The sequence below is a fragment of the Setaria italica genome, chromosome III (assembly GCF_000263155.2).
Source record: "Setaria italica strain Yugu1 chromosome III, Setaria_italica_v2.0, whole genome shotgun sequence".
NCBI classification, from domain to species: domain Eukaryota; kingdom Viridiplantae; phylum Streptophyta; class Magnoliopsida; order Poales; family Poaceae; genus Setaria; species Setaria italica.
In genome coordinates this window covers 2,443,493-2,458,713 of record NC_028452.1, presented here as the reverse complement: position 1 = coordinate 2,458,713, position 15,221 = coordinate 2,443,493, and the positions used below count along the sequence as shown (strand labels likewise).

The 15,221-nt window shown below is 46.3% G+C and overlaps 1 protein-coding gene and 1 pseudogene across 1 annotated transcript; both read right to left on the bottom strand.

Moving 5' to 3' along the window:
• Nucleotides 1-636: 636 nt before the first annotated feature.
• LOC101764989 lies at nt 637-3,305 on the bottom strand (annotated as a pseudogene).
• A 2,608-nt stretch (nt 3,306-5,913) lies between these two features.
• Nucleotides 5,914-8,592, bottom strand: LOC101753617 (G-type lectin S-receptor-like serine/threonine-protein kinase At2g19130). Its single transcript, XM_004960240.3, has one exon. It carries the CDS (start codon nt 8,483-8,485, stop codon nt 6,005-6,007), a length of 2,481 nt encoding a protein of 826 aa, XP_004960297.1. The 5' UTR covers nt 8,486-8,592; the 3' UTR covers nt 5,914-6,004.
• Nucleotides 8,593-15,221: the final 6,629 nt, after the last annotated feature.

Below are 15,221 nucleotides of genomic sequence, written 5' to 3'. Positions count from 1 at the left end.
GCTTAGCCGCCCTATACATTCTAGTCTTTTATTTCAAAAGAAAAAAAATTCTAGTCTCCCTCAACTTAATTGACCAGGCAGGGCTGCCAGCCATGCTCAATCACGAGGCTTCCCACCAAGCTGCAGGTGCAGGCGTGCAGCTGATGCCTCCTGGCTCGCGCAATACATGGAGCTGAGATGCTGCACATGGTACATGCGTGAAAGAGTACAGCTTCACATTCATGCCATGTTCTGGGGCAGAGAATTCTAATTCTGAATGTTTAAAGCACCCAAAATAACAAACAGAGTCTCCTCCTGTGAGGCTCAGAAGAAAGTACAGAGATAGCAAGAAGAAAAGCCCCCAAAACCTTCATCCAAAGAACAGAACTTGGAGTCACTTTGACATCTATATTTTTTTTTATATAAAAAAACAGCTCCCAGAAGCTCTGCCCTGAAAAACTCAGCCAGCACACATGCCCTGTGAAGAAGTGGATCTCTAAGGCAAGCAGTCAGTGATGGCATACATACAATTTTCCTTCAATTTAGGATATATGTCGACTCTCCCATCAATAATGTTTCTAGCTTTGTCGTATTTTGCTACAGCCAGTCATTAACAAAGTAAATAGGCAAATGGGAGACAACATGCACCAAAAAAAATTAATTAGAAACTGCAAGCTTGCCCTTTTATTACTCCAGCTCCACAATACAGCTTACAAATTTGCTGAAACCACTTTCCGGAAAAAAAAAACATTACTGAAACGAAAAAGAAAACACCAAACACAAAGTATTGACGAATTATTACACTGAATCAGAGCGTTCCGTTATAGCTGCAAGTAGTCTTGGCATTGGGGGCATATTGAGCTCCTGAAGGCCCTCAAGAACACGGACCACTTCACCCATTGTCAGCCGATCACATTCATTGTCTTGGATGCACCAAAATGCAACTTTGCAAACCCTTTCAGCCTCTTCCAAGTCGAAGTCACCATGTAACTGTGGATCCACCAAACTCTGCAGGTCTCCCTCATGAAGCTTGTTGATGGCTTGCACGGGAAAATAAGCAGCATCATAACTGCTCTTACTGCACACTTCTGGTGTGTTCCTCTTTCCAGATATGATTTCCAATAGTACCATACCAAAGCTATAAACATCAACTTTCGGTGTTATAGCAACTCCGCTAAGCCACTCTGGGGCAAGATACCCTACAGTTCCTCTGAATGTAGTTAGAACTCGGCTAAATTCCCTTCCTACAAATGCTGCCATCCCAAAGTCTGCAATTTTAGGAACAAATGACGCGTCGAGAAGTATGTTTTCTGGCTTAATATCACAATGTATGATGCATTCACGGCAACTCTGATGCAAATAGCATAATCCTCTAGCAACTCCTATGGCTATTTGATACCTTGTGCTCCAATTTAGGATGATAGCATCGCTCTTAAATAAATGGGCATCAAGAGACCCATTTGGCATGTGCTCATAAACAAGTAGCCTCTTGTCACCTTCGCAGCAGAAACCAATCAATTTCACTAGGTTGATATGTTGAATCAACCCAATTGAGCTCACCTCAGCTCTAAATTGCTTCTCTCCTTGGCGAGCACCATCAAGCCTTTTGACTGCAATTGTAGTTGTTTGACTTAACACTCCCTTGAATACAGAACCGAAACCACCACTTCCTAGCATTTCTGAGAAATTTTTAGTTGCGCGGCCTAAATCGGTGTACCTAAAGGCCACAATTCCACCACTATTTTGAATGCCATGTATTGGCACACTGAACCATTTGAATCCGTTTCCAATCCAAACCATCAACAACACCATGAGCATTAGAAACCCAAAACTAACAATGCTTGCACCAATAATAACTCTTGGTATTCTTTTGTTGTTCTCCCTCAAACTTTGAAAATCTCTTGCAGCAAGACGAAGGTAAAGAACATCTTGAGAAGAAATACCAATCCCATCGTCCAGATTGACATTGAGCAATTCCCCGTGCCAGACAGAGCATTTACTATTCTCATAGGAATAAGCGGTGCAGGAGCAGTTATTGAGACAAGCTTCTGCACAATCAGTTTGCGTGGCAGCATCTTCTATTCTCTGTTCGTCATAGGGCAACGTAACGCGAGATATGGGGTGAAACACATCTGTTGAACTTGTCTTGCTTTTGTTGCTACCTATGCAATCTAAGGCAGTATTTCTAACACACCCTCCTGTTCGATCACCAAGGTCCCAATCTCGAGGCGATTTCCGAGAGAAGGTCTCCATACAGTCACAGAATAATGGGCCCGAATTGCCATTGCAGACCGTGAAAGGTCCACATACAGCATATGCTGAGCAAAAACTAGAAGGCTGGGCGTATACAGTTTCCCAAGATTCTTTGGCTCGCGACCAAACATTCAGCTTGAGCTGACCGGAGATGCCTATTTCGACGAATACAGAAGCTGATTCATCCGTTTTGTTGTACGAGAAGTACACCTCTTGGTCATTTTCTTGATATCTAGGTGTAAGCAAACCCTTGGTCCGTGGATCCGAGTCCATCAACCCATCGAGTACTTGTACAAGTTGTGCTAATTTTCCTGGTGGCCAAGACCAATACACTACATAGCGGGATATGCGACTTGTAAGGCGCAACGCCCCATCAGTGCCTACTTCAATTGAGTATGAGCCAAAACTTGGATCAATTAGGCTCTTCTTAGAGATGCCAAACCTATTCAAGCCGATGACCTTATCCCAGCCTATCTTTGCTGAAGGAAGCCCGACATCTGCTGGGTAGTCAAAGCTCTGCCACAATGGTACACCATTCGATGGGGCTTTTGGTAGGACGGCAAGGTTTCCGGTGTTCATGAGAACGACACTGCTACTTCTTGTTCTATTGGCAATAGTGCCATTAGTGGTCCAGAATATGGATTTGATCCTGGTATGATTGTGCAAGATGGCGACAACGAGGTCGCCATCTGTTGATATTTTGAGCCGTGTGGCCTTGAGTTCGGATTCGGCGATTGGCCTCTCCCGGTTAGCAATCCACACGGGGGTGCAAACCGGGATCTTATCGAACCATATGCCAAGATACCATCCGGGGGAGGAGATTGTGGTGTTCTTGTCGGTGGACTTACCAATGGCAGCGAGGCTTTGCCGGAAGCGGAAAAAAAGCCGAGCGCGAACTTGCCGTTTCTTGAGACGAGCTTGTCACCGACGGCAAGCGCCTGGCCTGCAGCGAGAGTGTCACCATTTGGCGTCGTCGCGGCGGAACCGAAAGGATTGTGGGGCGAAGACAAGGAAATAAGCCCAACCAGCAGTACTATGTAGAGGGGAGCCATGGCCGGACAGGTGCTGTGCTGTGCTGTTTCGGAGAAGAGGAGCCTTCATGTGTATATATACAGAAGAAGGCTAACTGTACGTGACGCACCAGAGGACGGGCGCATTCATGTCCAGTTGACGGACGAGGAACACAGTACGGCGAGCCGGGAGCATCCCTGTAAGCGCGGTGGTTGACCGTTGACCTCACCCCTCGTCGGCGGCTTCGAGTCCCTGACGGAAACGCCTTGTCGTGAAGGACCCGGCGCAGGTCGTCGATCCAGTACAATGAAACAGGCTAGCAGCATGGTGCTGTCGCGTGGGATAGCAAGGGGTCGCTAGAGGCCACCCGTCGTCAAAAGAAAAATCTCCAAGTGATCAGTGTAGACAAAACATACAATGTTATCAGGATATATAGAAAAGGTCAACAAATAGAGTAGCCGATATAGGTAGGGCAAACAGGCTGGCTTGCTTGACATGTAGTAGTGCTCGATTCGTGCGAGGCAATCTGTCATCAAGCTAGCTAGCTCCTTGCTCGTGCAATATATTGGCACTGCAAGCTTTTTAATGGTAATCATTCCCCTCCCGTCTCTATTGTTTATGATTATACAATGCTTTAGTGGGTACGAGGAAAACAAACTTGGATGGTTCTACTCATATGGGATTAATCCTAAGTTGATGTATTACGTATCTCACAAATGCGGCTATTTAGTATAGAGCTATTTTACAGTACACAATATTAAACTATACCAGTGTTCGAGAAGAATTAGTATAAAAACATTCGATGTTCATGATTAATTGTATATTACTAAAATCTTCACATGTGTTATTAGTAGTATACATGAGTAGTATAGGTAGTATAAGGGTATCACGGTAAAAAAAACACAAATAGCATCACTATAATTTTATTTTTGACACTAGCATAAAGTTTAAAAAACCATTTCATTTGAAATATCACTTTTTACAATAAAATAATTAATGAATTATCCATAATAATGAATGGATACTTACATACCACTGACTAGTAGTACCGTAAAAGAGCTTAATATGTCTTAGTATCCAAATATGGTATAGAGTTTTCACTCTCACACATCTTTCTCTTTCTCTTTTAAAAAAAAGAACATGATACAAATTCACTATTGCGCACACACGCTCATATCTATGAACTGTCTACAATAAACTGGGCAAATAGATTTGAGATGGATAGTCATCATAGGTGCGTCGATGTTGTTGAACATGTCATCTACACATTTAAACATATTTCTTGGTGGTTTTAATGAAACCAGTTTGATGGTGCAGTATTGATGAATTTTTCCATAAACTTGACTAACTTGGAAAAGTTTAACTTAGAATAAAACTAAAATCATGCTGCCTCCCCCCTCTTCCTCAAACGGTGGCTCCCCATCGCCAGATCCTCCATGACCACTCCCACTCGCCATGGTAACATGTTGGAGTAAGTTCCCTCTGCCTTCACCTTCTCCGTAGGCCATCCTCCGCCACCCTCACCGGCGAAGGCGAGAGCCGCATTGCCGCCCTAGCACCAACCACAGAACTACCTTAACTTCCAGGTCCCTCGTCCTTCCATCTAACTACATTCCAAATCCTCAACCTTATCTTATGAAATCCCCAAATCGTGTTGGAGAGAGGGTGGAGATTGAGGGAAAAAGTAACTTGAGTCTTTCTTGCTGTTTATTCTTGAAACCGGGCGGCAGGTGTGGTCCGTGTGCTGTTCAGCTGGCACGGATATGCAGGTGAGAACACCAAACATGGCGTAACATGCTCATAGTCGTCAGGGCTGCGCGGAATGCGCGGCCGGATGGGTCAAGATGTCTGGCATTGAGCTCGGCAGGAGATGGTGTGAACCAACGGGTTTGCGCTGGTCAGGGTGTTTCGAGGACGACGACGACTACAGGCAGGAGCCTAACTGACAGTTCAGTAACGATGGGCACATCAACCAAAAACCCAGGCAAATACTGTAGTCGGCGACGAGAAGAAACAGTCTGGCGACAGGACAATTCGGTCTGGTGCTGGACGCATCATCCATCGATGAAGACTGTTTATATGACGGGGTATTCTTCACACCTAGGACAATGTATAATTTACAGCCCACCAAGATCACATCACACCTGAACAACTGCACATTTCCCTGAAAGAGAATAGGAGAAGTATTCTTCAGAGTTCAGAGATAGCATTGTATCTTCAGATGCGGCTCAGAAGAAGTCTTATTCTGAACGTTCAGGGCACCCAAAGTAACAAACAGAGTCTCCTCCTGAGGTTCTGAAGAACGTACAGAGACAGCAAAAAAAAAATCCCTCAAAATTGCGGAACCGCTCCTTTCTACCAGAGAACCGAACTCGGGGTTACTTTGACATCTCTGAAAAAAAAAGCTCACAGTTGCTCTGCCCCGGATAACAGAGCTGAACAACTCAGACAGCACACACATACCCTGCAGAGAAGAAGTGGAATATCTCTAAGGCAAGCAATCAGCAGTGGCATACATCAAATGCTCCTTCAATTTAAGGATATATGTTGACTCTTTTCATCAATATGCAGACACATATTTCTAGCTTTGCCGTATTTTGCTAGAGTTAGTCACTAAAACAGCGTAACGTAAATAGGCAAATGGGAGACCACATGCACCAAAAAACTCAATTAGATATTGCAAGCTTGTCCTTTTATTCCTTCAGCTCCAAAATACAACTTCCAAATTTGCTGAAACAAAAATAAACATCAACTGCAATTATTACATTGAAGCTGCATCAGAGCGTTCCGTTATAGCTGCAAGTAGTCTTGGCATCGGGGGCATATTGAGCTCCTGAAGGCCCTCAAGAACACGGACTACTTCACCCATTGTCGGCCGATCACATTCATTGTCTTGGATGCACCAAAATGCAACTTTGCAAACCCTTTCAGCCTCTTCCAAGTCGAAGTCACCATGTAACTGTCGATCCACCAAACTCTGCAGGTCTCCCTCATGAAGCTTGCTGATGGCCTGCACTGGGAAAAACGCAACCTGATAACTGCTCTTACTATTTACTTCCGGTGTGTTCCTCTTTCCGGATATGATTTCCAACAGTACCATACCAAAACTGTAAACATCCACTTTTGGTGTAATAGCAACTCCACTAAGCCACTCCGGGGCAAGATACCCTGCGGTTCCTCTGAATGTAGTCAGAACTCGGCTAAAATCCCTCCCTACAAACGCTGCCATCCCAAAGTCTGCAATTTTAGGAGCAAATGATGCGTCGAGAAGTATGTTTTCTGGCTTAATATCACAGTGTATGATGCATTCACGGCAACTTTCATGCAAGTAGCATAATCCTCTAGCAACTCCTATGGCTATTTGATACCTTGTGCTCCATTTTAGGATGATAGCATTGCTCTGAAATAAATGGGCATCAAGAGACCCATTTGACATGTGCTCATACACAAGTAGCCTCTTATCACCCTCACAACAGAAACCAATCAATTTCACTAGGTTGATATGTTGAATCAACCCGATTGAGCTCACCTCGGCTCTGAATTGCTTCTCTCCCTGACGGGCACCATCAAGCCTTTTCACTGCAATAGTAGTTGACTCACTTAACACTCCCTTGAACACAGAACCAAAACCACCACCTCCTAGCCTTTCTGAGAAATTTTTAGTAGCATGGACTAAATCAGTATATCTAAAGGCTATAATTCCACCGCTACCTGGAATGTCGTGTAACGATGCATTGAACCTCTTGAATCTGGTCCTCCAAACCAACAATAACAGCATGAGCATTAGTAACCCAAAACTAACAATGCTTGCAGCAATAATAGCTCTTGGTTTTCTTTTGTTGTTCTTGCTCAAACTTTGAAAATCGGTTGCGGCCAGGCGAAGGTAAAGAACATCTTGAGAAGAAATACCAATCCCATCGTCCATATTTACATTGAGCAATTCCCCGTGCCAGACAGAGCATTTACTATTGTCATATGAATAACCGGTGCAGGAGCAGTCATTGAGACAAGCTTCTTCACAATTGCTTTGCGTGGTAGCGTCTTCTATACTCCGAGGATTACCAGGCAATGTAACTTTAGGTATAGGGTGGAACACATCTGTTGAACTTGTCTGGCTTTTGTTGCTAGTTATGCAATGTAAGGGAGTATTTCTAGCACACCCTCCTCTTCGATCACCAAGCTCCCAATCCAGTGGCGATTTCTGAGAGAAGGTCTCCATACAGTCACAGAATAATGGGCGTGAATTGCTGTTGCAGACCGCGAAAGGTCCGCAGACAGCCGGTGCTATGCAGAAATCAGAAGGCTGGGCGTATACAGTTTCCCAAGTTTCTTTGGCTTGCGACCAAACATTTAACTTAAGCTGACCGGAGATGTCTATTGGGACGAATACGGAAGCTGATTCATTCGTTATGGTGTATGAGAAGTACACCTCTTCATCGTTATCTTGATATGTGGGTTTAAGCAAACCCTTGGTCCGTGGATCCGAGTCCATCAACCCATCGAGTGCTTTTACAAGTTGTGCTAGTCCTCCAGATGTCCAAGACCAGTACACTACAGAGGGGGAGCTGCGACTTGCAAGGCGCAGCGCCCCATCAATGCTTAGTTCGATGGAGTATGAGCCAAAACCTGGATCAATTAGGCTCTTCTTTGAGACGAACGACCAGTTGAAACCGGTGACCTTGTTACGGCCAATCTTTGCGGTAGGAAGCCCGACATCCGTTGGGCAGTCAAAGCTCTGCCACAACGGTTCTCCACTAGATGGGGTTTTTTGCACGAGGGCAAAGTTCCCGGTGTTGTTGAGAACAGCACTGATACTAGTATCTGTGCTATTGGCAACTTCAGTGAACCATAGTCTGGATTCAGTGCTGGTGTTTTTGTTTAAGGCAAAGATGACGAGGTTGCCATCTCCTGAGATCCTGAGCTGCGTTGTGTTGAGGTCGGACTCAGCGATTGGCTTGTCCCGGTTAGCGACCCAGACGGTGGTGCAAACCGGGATCTTGTTGAACCATATGCCAAGGTACCAGCCGGGGGAGGAGACGGCCTTACCGGCTACGCTGTGACGGAGCTGGAAGAAGCCGAGCGCGAACTTGCCGTTCCTTGAGACGAGCTTGTCGCCGATGGCGAGCGCCTTGCCTGCCGCGAGCGTGTCGCCAATTGCAGTTGCGTTGGAGCATGGAGCAGCGGTGTGCAGCGAAGAGAAGAGGATGAGCCCGGCCAGTGCTACCACGTAGAGGGGAGGCATGGCCGGAGAGAGAGAGTGAGGGAGGGTTGATGGCAGAGAGCTAGGAGTATATATGCATAGCCGTGCGTGCTGATGCTGTGCTGTTGGGAGGAGGAAGAGGGGGCTATGTGGCTTTGTGTTTACTGTTTAGAGAAAAAAGTCTCAGCTGAACAGTACGCTTGACAGTTTGACACAGCAAGGAAGGATGTGACTGAAAGCTCCATGGACGCAACGCAACGAATAGCGCGTGCATGAACGTCCAGCTGATCATCAATCTGTCAAATTAACCATGACCGTTGATCACGGCAGCGTCCGTCGCTTGCGGGTCAAATAGTTCATTAAGATCGCGTTGATGATGACAGCAACGGTGACTTGTGTGCCGTCGTAATCGACAGTGCTCGGTTTTGGCAGCTCGTTGCTTCGGGTCCAGGGAGTCGCGCATGGCGTGAAGAACCCGGTGACCGGGTCGTCGATCAAGTAGGATGGTGATGTCGCGTCGGGGCGTAGGCCGGAAAGGACGACAGAGGCCGCCCGTCGGCACTCGGCAGCAGCATCTCCGAAGGCTACAAAGTTTCCAACACTGCTGATCGATGCAGACACACACGCACACTCGCTCTGTTTTCGGGATAGCTGCTCCTTTGCGCAGTGCGATCGGCACTACAGAGACAGACTTCTCAACGCGGCCACTCCCGTCACATCTCTGTAAAACTCTCTATGGTCGGATACAATACTAGAGCTTCCTTTATCAGAAAAAAAAATATATGGTCGGATACAATTCAATACAAATACAATCCGATGGTCTGAAATTTTCTGGGCAAGCGGCGGTCGCTGTGCCGTTCTTTTTCAGCGGCTGGCGCACACCGGCCGGCGAGAGGTCTCGGCGGATATGTGCGGCGGCGAGGTGACTCGCCAAGAACATGTGCCGGGCAATTCTAGTCTCCCTCGAGTCAGCTTTGAGCAAGCTGGATGACCTCGACTACTCAGGCAGCGCCTGCACCAGTTTTTCCAATGAAGATTCCAACTGCCTTCATAGCTCGGTCCATCCACGCACGGAAGTCAAGCACGGGGCGAGCCTTCCATCCCAATCCCAAGCAATGAAATACGCTGCTGATGTGCAGCCTCCCTCAATATAACCATCGCATTAATTTGGTCCAGCCACTGCCAAACAAAGGTGGGCATGGAAGTTTGGAACACAGTTGTGAAGTATACAGTAATAATCAGTTCACCACGCCTACGTACGAGTGTAGTTCAGAGTTTACCATGCTCACCTTTAGATGAATGGCGACCATCACCTCACGCCTGAATCCTCGTCTCCAGCAATCAACTCACAACTGGTCCTTGTCATCGTACTTGAGCCGCTGAAAGATCATTCCATCATGCATGGTCGTCCGGAAGAGTGGTGAGAATGAAGGATCGTTAGTCAAAGCTCAGAACTGACCATAGGAAATCACAGTAAAAATAATAATGTCCTCCTGAGGCGACGGAGAACGTAAAAGGACAACGGCAATGCAGCCAAAAGCCACAAAAATTGTTCAACAACTCCCATAGAACAAAAAACCTGAGGCATGTCATCTGGACAAAGGAAGATAGCAAATGGCACCAGCATATTTCTAGTTGAGAGTACTTCCATAATTCCTGATGCACGTCAAACCAACATACTTGAAAAAAAATATAAAGCATTAGTGCTGTGTCCGTGCGAATGTGGTGGGAGAGCTCCACCGTACCGCCTCCAGAGCAGTTTTAGGAATGAACTTCTGAACAAGTATGCTTCAGGATCACACACATATTTCTAGTCCTGACATAATTGAGACCATTCAAAAAGAGAGAGAGAGACCCATCATATATATAATTTAACAATTGAAAGCCTGCCTTGCTTTATTCCTTCCAATCCACATTGGAAATTTGAACATTGCTGCAAACTATGAAGCATATGTGACAGGTACCCTTAGGAAATGGGCTTAGGGCAATCGGCGTCAAAAGGCCAAATGCCCAATAGTTGAAAGCATCCTGGAAACGGTCCAGATGACATTGCGGTCCACCACCCGACCTCCCTTGGTCGGAAGTTAAGAGTCATGACTCGCCGGTTCAGCCAACTCGGGGGCGGGGTCCGCAAGGGGCCCACAACGCCTCACCCACTCCTTGACTCAGGAAGACCTGCACTGTACGAGAGACATTAAATGCGGGGCGTGACCCCGCCGACCACTCCATGCCAAAGACATGACCGGGCAAGGGGGGCTAGCCTTTAACCAGGAGGTCCGAGGGTAAGGCTAGACCCTTCGAACCGCCTAGGACGGCCTGCAAGACGAGGCCACACACGGCCGTACGTGCCCATGTGCCCCGACGTCATCATCACCTTCGCCGTCAAGGAGACCCATTAAGATCAAGGACCCAGTATGGTCCCGTAGGCGAGGTGGGACCCAACGACAGACATCATGGTGAGGAGCAGTCGTGAGCGCACTAAAGAGGTCGGGGAAAGCCGGGACGAGCGGCACGTCCCATCCAGGTGTCACACCCGATTTTAAGGAAAAACTCGAGTGCATTAAATACATGTGCGCCAGGATCAAGTTACACACATGTACGACAATAGTGAATAACAAAGACAGTGCTAAAGCGAATAAAGAGAGTGTTAAATATTATTACATGACCGAAAGTCTCAATAAAACATAAGCCTAATTTATTACGCAGCGGAACTCCAAAGACAACGACGACACCACAGGCAGCTGACTGAAGAAACGTACGCCTAGAACTCCTCAAAGTCGTGCAGATACTCCTCCAAATTAGCTTGGTCTGAACAGCGGTTTTGCAAGGGTGAGTACACTTATGGTTGGTACTCAACAAGTCGTGGGGAATAATGTAGTGTAAGGCAAATCAAGGCATGGCTAAGGCATAATTAGCATTCGCTTTTAATTAAGTTGGTCAAGTTTTATTAGCAATTAACTAAGTATAAGTTCATACCACCCAAAATTAAATATGATCATAAATAAAGTAACCAACATATGCATGAAATGACAACAAGTTAAATCCATCTTCCGATAATATTATCATGTGAGGGTCCAGGCCGCTATTAACCGTGAGCACGGCTGATCGATCAGTTTTACACTCTGCAGAGGTGGCAAATCTTTACCCACAAGTCGCGTAAAAGTTCAAAAGAACTTTGGACCCAACCATGCGGTGTTTGCAAGGCACCATACCACACTTCCGAGGTGTGATTGCATAGGAACGCTACGAGGCCTTTACAAAGATTTGCTAGCAATGTGGTAACCCGTTAAGGTTTCAGGTCGAAGCGGAACATAGCAGTCCCCTAGTGGGTATAGTGTCTTAGCCAAGCCCACTTCCCAAGAGAGCGAGTGCTATATCCCATCAACGCCTCCCCTCTTGCCCTTTCGGTAAGATTACCCCAAACTAGAGTTTCTAATTATTCAGCCAAGACCAGAGCCATTTAGTCTTGTGGTAGCACTGTTTTCCTGGGTGGTTCTCCATGTTCCGATTAACAATAATGATCTTGTATTAATGAAAGGTATAACAGAAGTAAAGCAAGATTAAACATTGTGTTTAGTTAAACCACCATACCAAGTAAGCACTAAGCATGAGCTACCCAACATAAAGTAAACCGGTTGGTCAAGGCAAAGGTAACTCAATCTAGGCGAACCTTAATTGGGACCCATCAATTTAATCTTAACATGTGCATAGCATAAATGTTGAGTACGAGAAAGTAAAGGTGTATAGGACGAAAAGTAGTGATCAAGGACACGACTTGCCTTCTTGGCCTTGCTCCTGCTGTTCGTACTCCTCGAAAGCTTGGTCTTCAACTCCCTCGAACTGTGGGACGTCTACACGCGTCACACGAGCACATACAAGCAAACGTGGGCAAAAAGTAAGAAACAGTACACCAATCACAATTAAACAGAGAAAACAAGCTTGAAAAGTTGATCTACACTTTAAAACGAACACGTGGATAATAAGAACGCGAAAAACGGAGTTGAGATGCAAAAGACATGATTAAAACAAGATCCAGGAGCTTTTCTGTGAGAAAAACAAAACTTTTGGGGCCAATCCGCGAAAACCGAGGGCTTATACATAATTACGCGTATAAACCGAAGGTCTAATGCGCAATAACTCTAAACCGGAGGGCGGGTTGATTTTTAGAAAACTCAGGGTTTAAAAGGAAAAGCGCGAGGGCAGATCTGGAATTATTTTTCAACGCGATCTGGACCGCGGGTTGATTTGCGGAAAGGCGGGGGCTTAAGAGCAAAAGAAGCGCGGCGCAGCGCGGTTGACCGTTACGCGGTCGGATTGACCCGCTACGAGCCGTCGGATCTAGATCCGACGGTCGCGGTCGTCGACGGCATCGCGGCGGCGGCGGGAAAAAGACGACCGACGGCGGCGAGCGGCGGCGAGTCGCCGGAGTAGGCCGAAACGGCGCTCCGGGGCTCGGTTTGGCGCGGGGGTTGCACCAGAAGAAAGAGGAGGACGTGGCGAACTCGATTGAGCGGTCCACGGCGACCGATGCTCACCGGAGGCGGCGCTTGACGGCGAAGTGGAGGCGGCGGCGCGACAGCTCGAGCGCTAGGGTTCGGGTGCTGCGGCGCGGGTGATGAAGACCGGGAGGGGCAGCGGTTTATATAGGGGCGGCGCTTGGAGATAGAGGCGACCTCGGATTTGAATCGCGCGAAGAAATCGGAGCGGGGCCGACGAAGTTCCGGAGACGGTGGCGCGGTGGTTGCGGGAGGAGTCCCGACCGGAGGTGGGAGAAGACGGGGGTCCCACTTGTCGGCGGCCGCGGGTGGTAGGCGGGTTGGCGATGCTGTTGGGCCGGCCCGCGGAGAAGGAGCGGTGAAGCGGCGGGCCGCGGGGGTGGAGGGAGCTGGGCCGGCAAAGGAGAAAGAGGAGGGGGCCGACGGAGCTGCTGGCGGCTGGGCCGCGAGAAGGTGGAGCGGTGGTGCTGGCCGAAAGAAGAAGGGGAAAGGGTAGGAAAGGAGGATGCGGTCCAGGAGAGAAGAAGAAAAGAAAAAGAAGAGGGAAAAAGGATAAAGGTTTTGGAATTTGAATTTAAACTTGAAATTCAAATTTTGGTTCAAACTCCAACAATCAAAAATTATACTCCAGTATGAATGCACAAATAACTCCTATGATGAATTAATTAAATTAAAGAAAATGAAATTAAATGCCTAGAATTTAAATGACACCCTAATTTGAGCAAATTTTAATGAATTTGAATTCTTCAAAAATTTGGGTGTTACACCAGGCCACTAATCTAAGGGACATGTCTGTTGAACTTGTTCTGTTTTCCTTAATATTGCAATCTAAGGGAGTATTTCTGACACACACTCCTGTATGGTCATCAAGCTCCCAATCCTGAGGTGATTTCAGATAGAAGCTCTTGATACAGTTACAGAATGGGTTTTAATTGCTGTTGCAGACTGTAAAAGGTCCACAGGTAGCATACGCAGTGCAGGGAACAGCAGGTTGGGCATATAATGTTTGCCAAGACTGTCTGGCTTGTGACCAAACATTCATCTTGATCTGACCGGAGATGTCTAGTAAGGCGAATATCAAAGATGGTTCATCCAATAAGGTGTATGTGTAGTACTCCTCTTCATTGTTATCAATATATGCGGGGCTAATCAACCCTTTGATCTGTGGATTCGTGTATAGTATCGCCTTGAATAGTGGTACAAGTTTAGAGGATAATGAACTTCCTAATGACCAAGACCAATACATTGTAGAGGGGTTACGGCTCCTTAGGATCACTGCCCCATTGGTGTCAAGTTCAATACAGTATGAGCCAAGACCCGGATCAATCAGGTTCTTCTTTGAGATGTACTGACGATTCAAACCGGTGACCTTATTCCGGTCAAACTTGGCGACAGGAAGAAAAACATGTGTTGGGTAGTCAAAGCTCTGCCACAACGGTTTGTGTCTTATTGATAATGTGAGTGGACCAGATTACGGATCCAGTGGCATGATTTAAGATGACAAGATTGCCATCTCCTGAGATTTTCAGCTGTATTAGCTAGGTTGAGCTTGGGATTGCTGATTGGCTTGTTCCTATTAGCAACCCATACAACGGTAAAAATACTGATGATGCCTTTTTTTTTTAACTTTCAGTGGCACGAGCACTGCCTTTCATTTAAGAAGAAGAGCATCTAGTTTGCGATTACATAAAAATGAGGATGCCTGAGCTTGGCTGGAAGAAGCCGAGCGCAAACTTTGTTTCTCGAGACAAGCTTGTCACCGCTTGGCCTACCATGAGAGTATCATCATTCCCACTTGCAGCGGAGCATGGAGCAGGAGTGTGCAAGGAAGAGAAGATTACAAGAAGCCAATATAGGGGGTGTTTATAGGGGGTGTTTGTTTCTTCAGTCGCTTCTAAAATTTCTGTCACATCGAATGTTTAGATACTAATTAGGAGTATTAAATATAGACTAATTACAAAATCAATTGCATAGATGGAGAGTAATTTGCGAGACGAATCTATTAAGTCTAATTAGTCCATGATTTGACAATGTGATGCTACAGTAAACATGTGCTAATGATGAATTAATTAGACTTAATAGATCCGTCTCGTGAATTAGCCTCCATCAGTGTAATTAGTTTTATAATTAGTTCATGTTTAGTTCTCCTAATTAGCCTCCGAGTATTCGATGTGACATGAATTTTAATCCGGACTAAAGATCCAAATACCCCATAGTAATATGTTGAGGTTAGGCATGGCCGCATGAGGAAGAGAATTGGAAAAGAGAGGTACTATGACTGA

Bases quoted from the DNA above. Each gene is read 5' to 3' on its own strand.
- LOC101753617 (XM_004960240.3), bottom strand. From the start codon at position 8,485: ATGCCTCCCCTCTACGTGGTAGCACTGGCCGGGCTCATCCTCTTCTCT.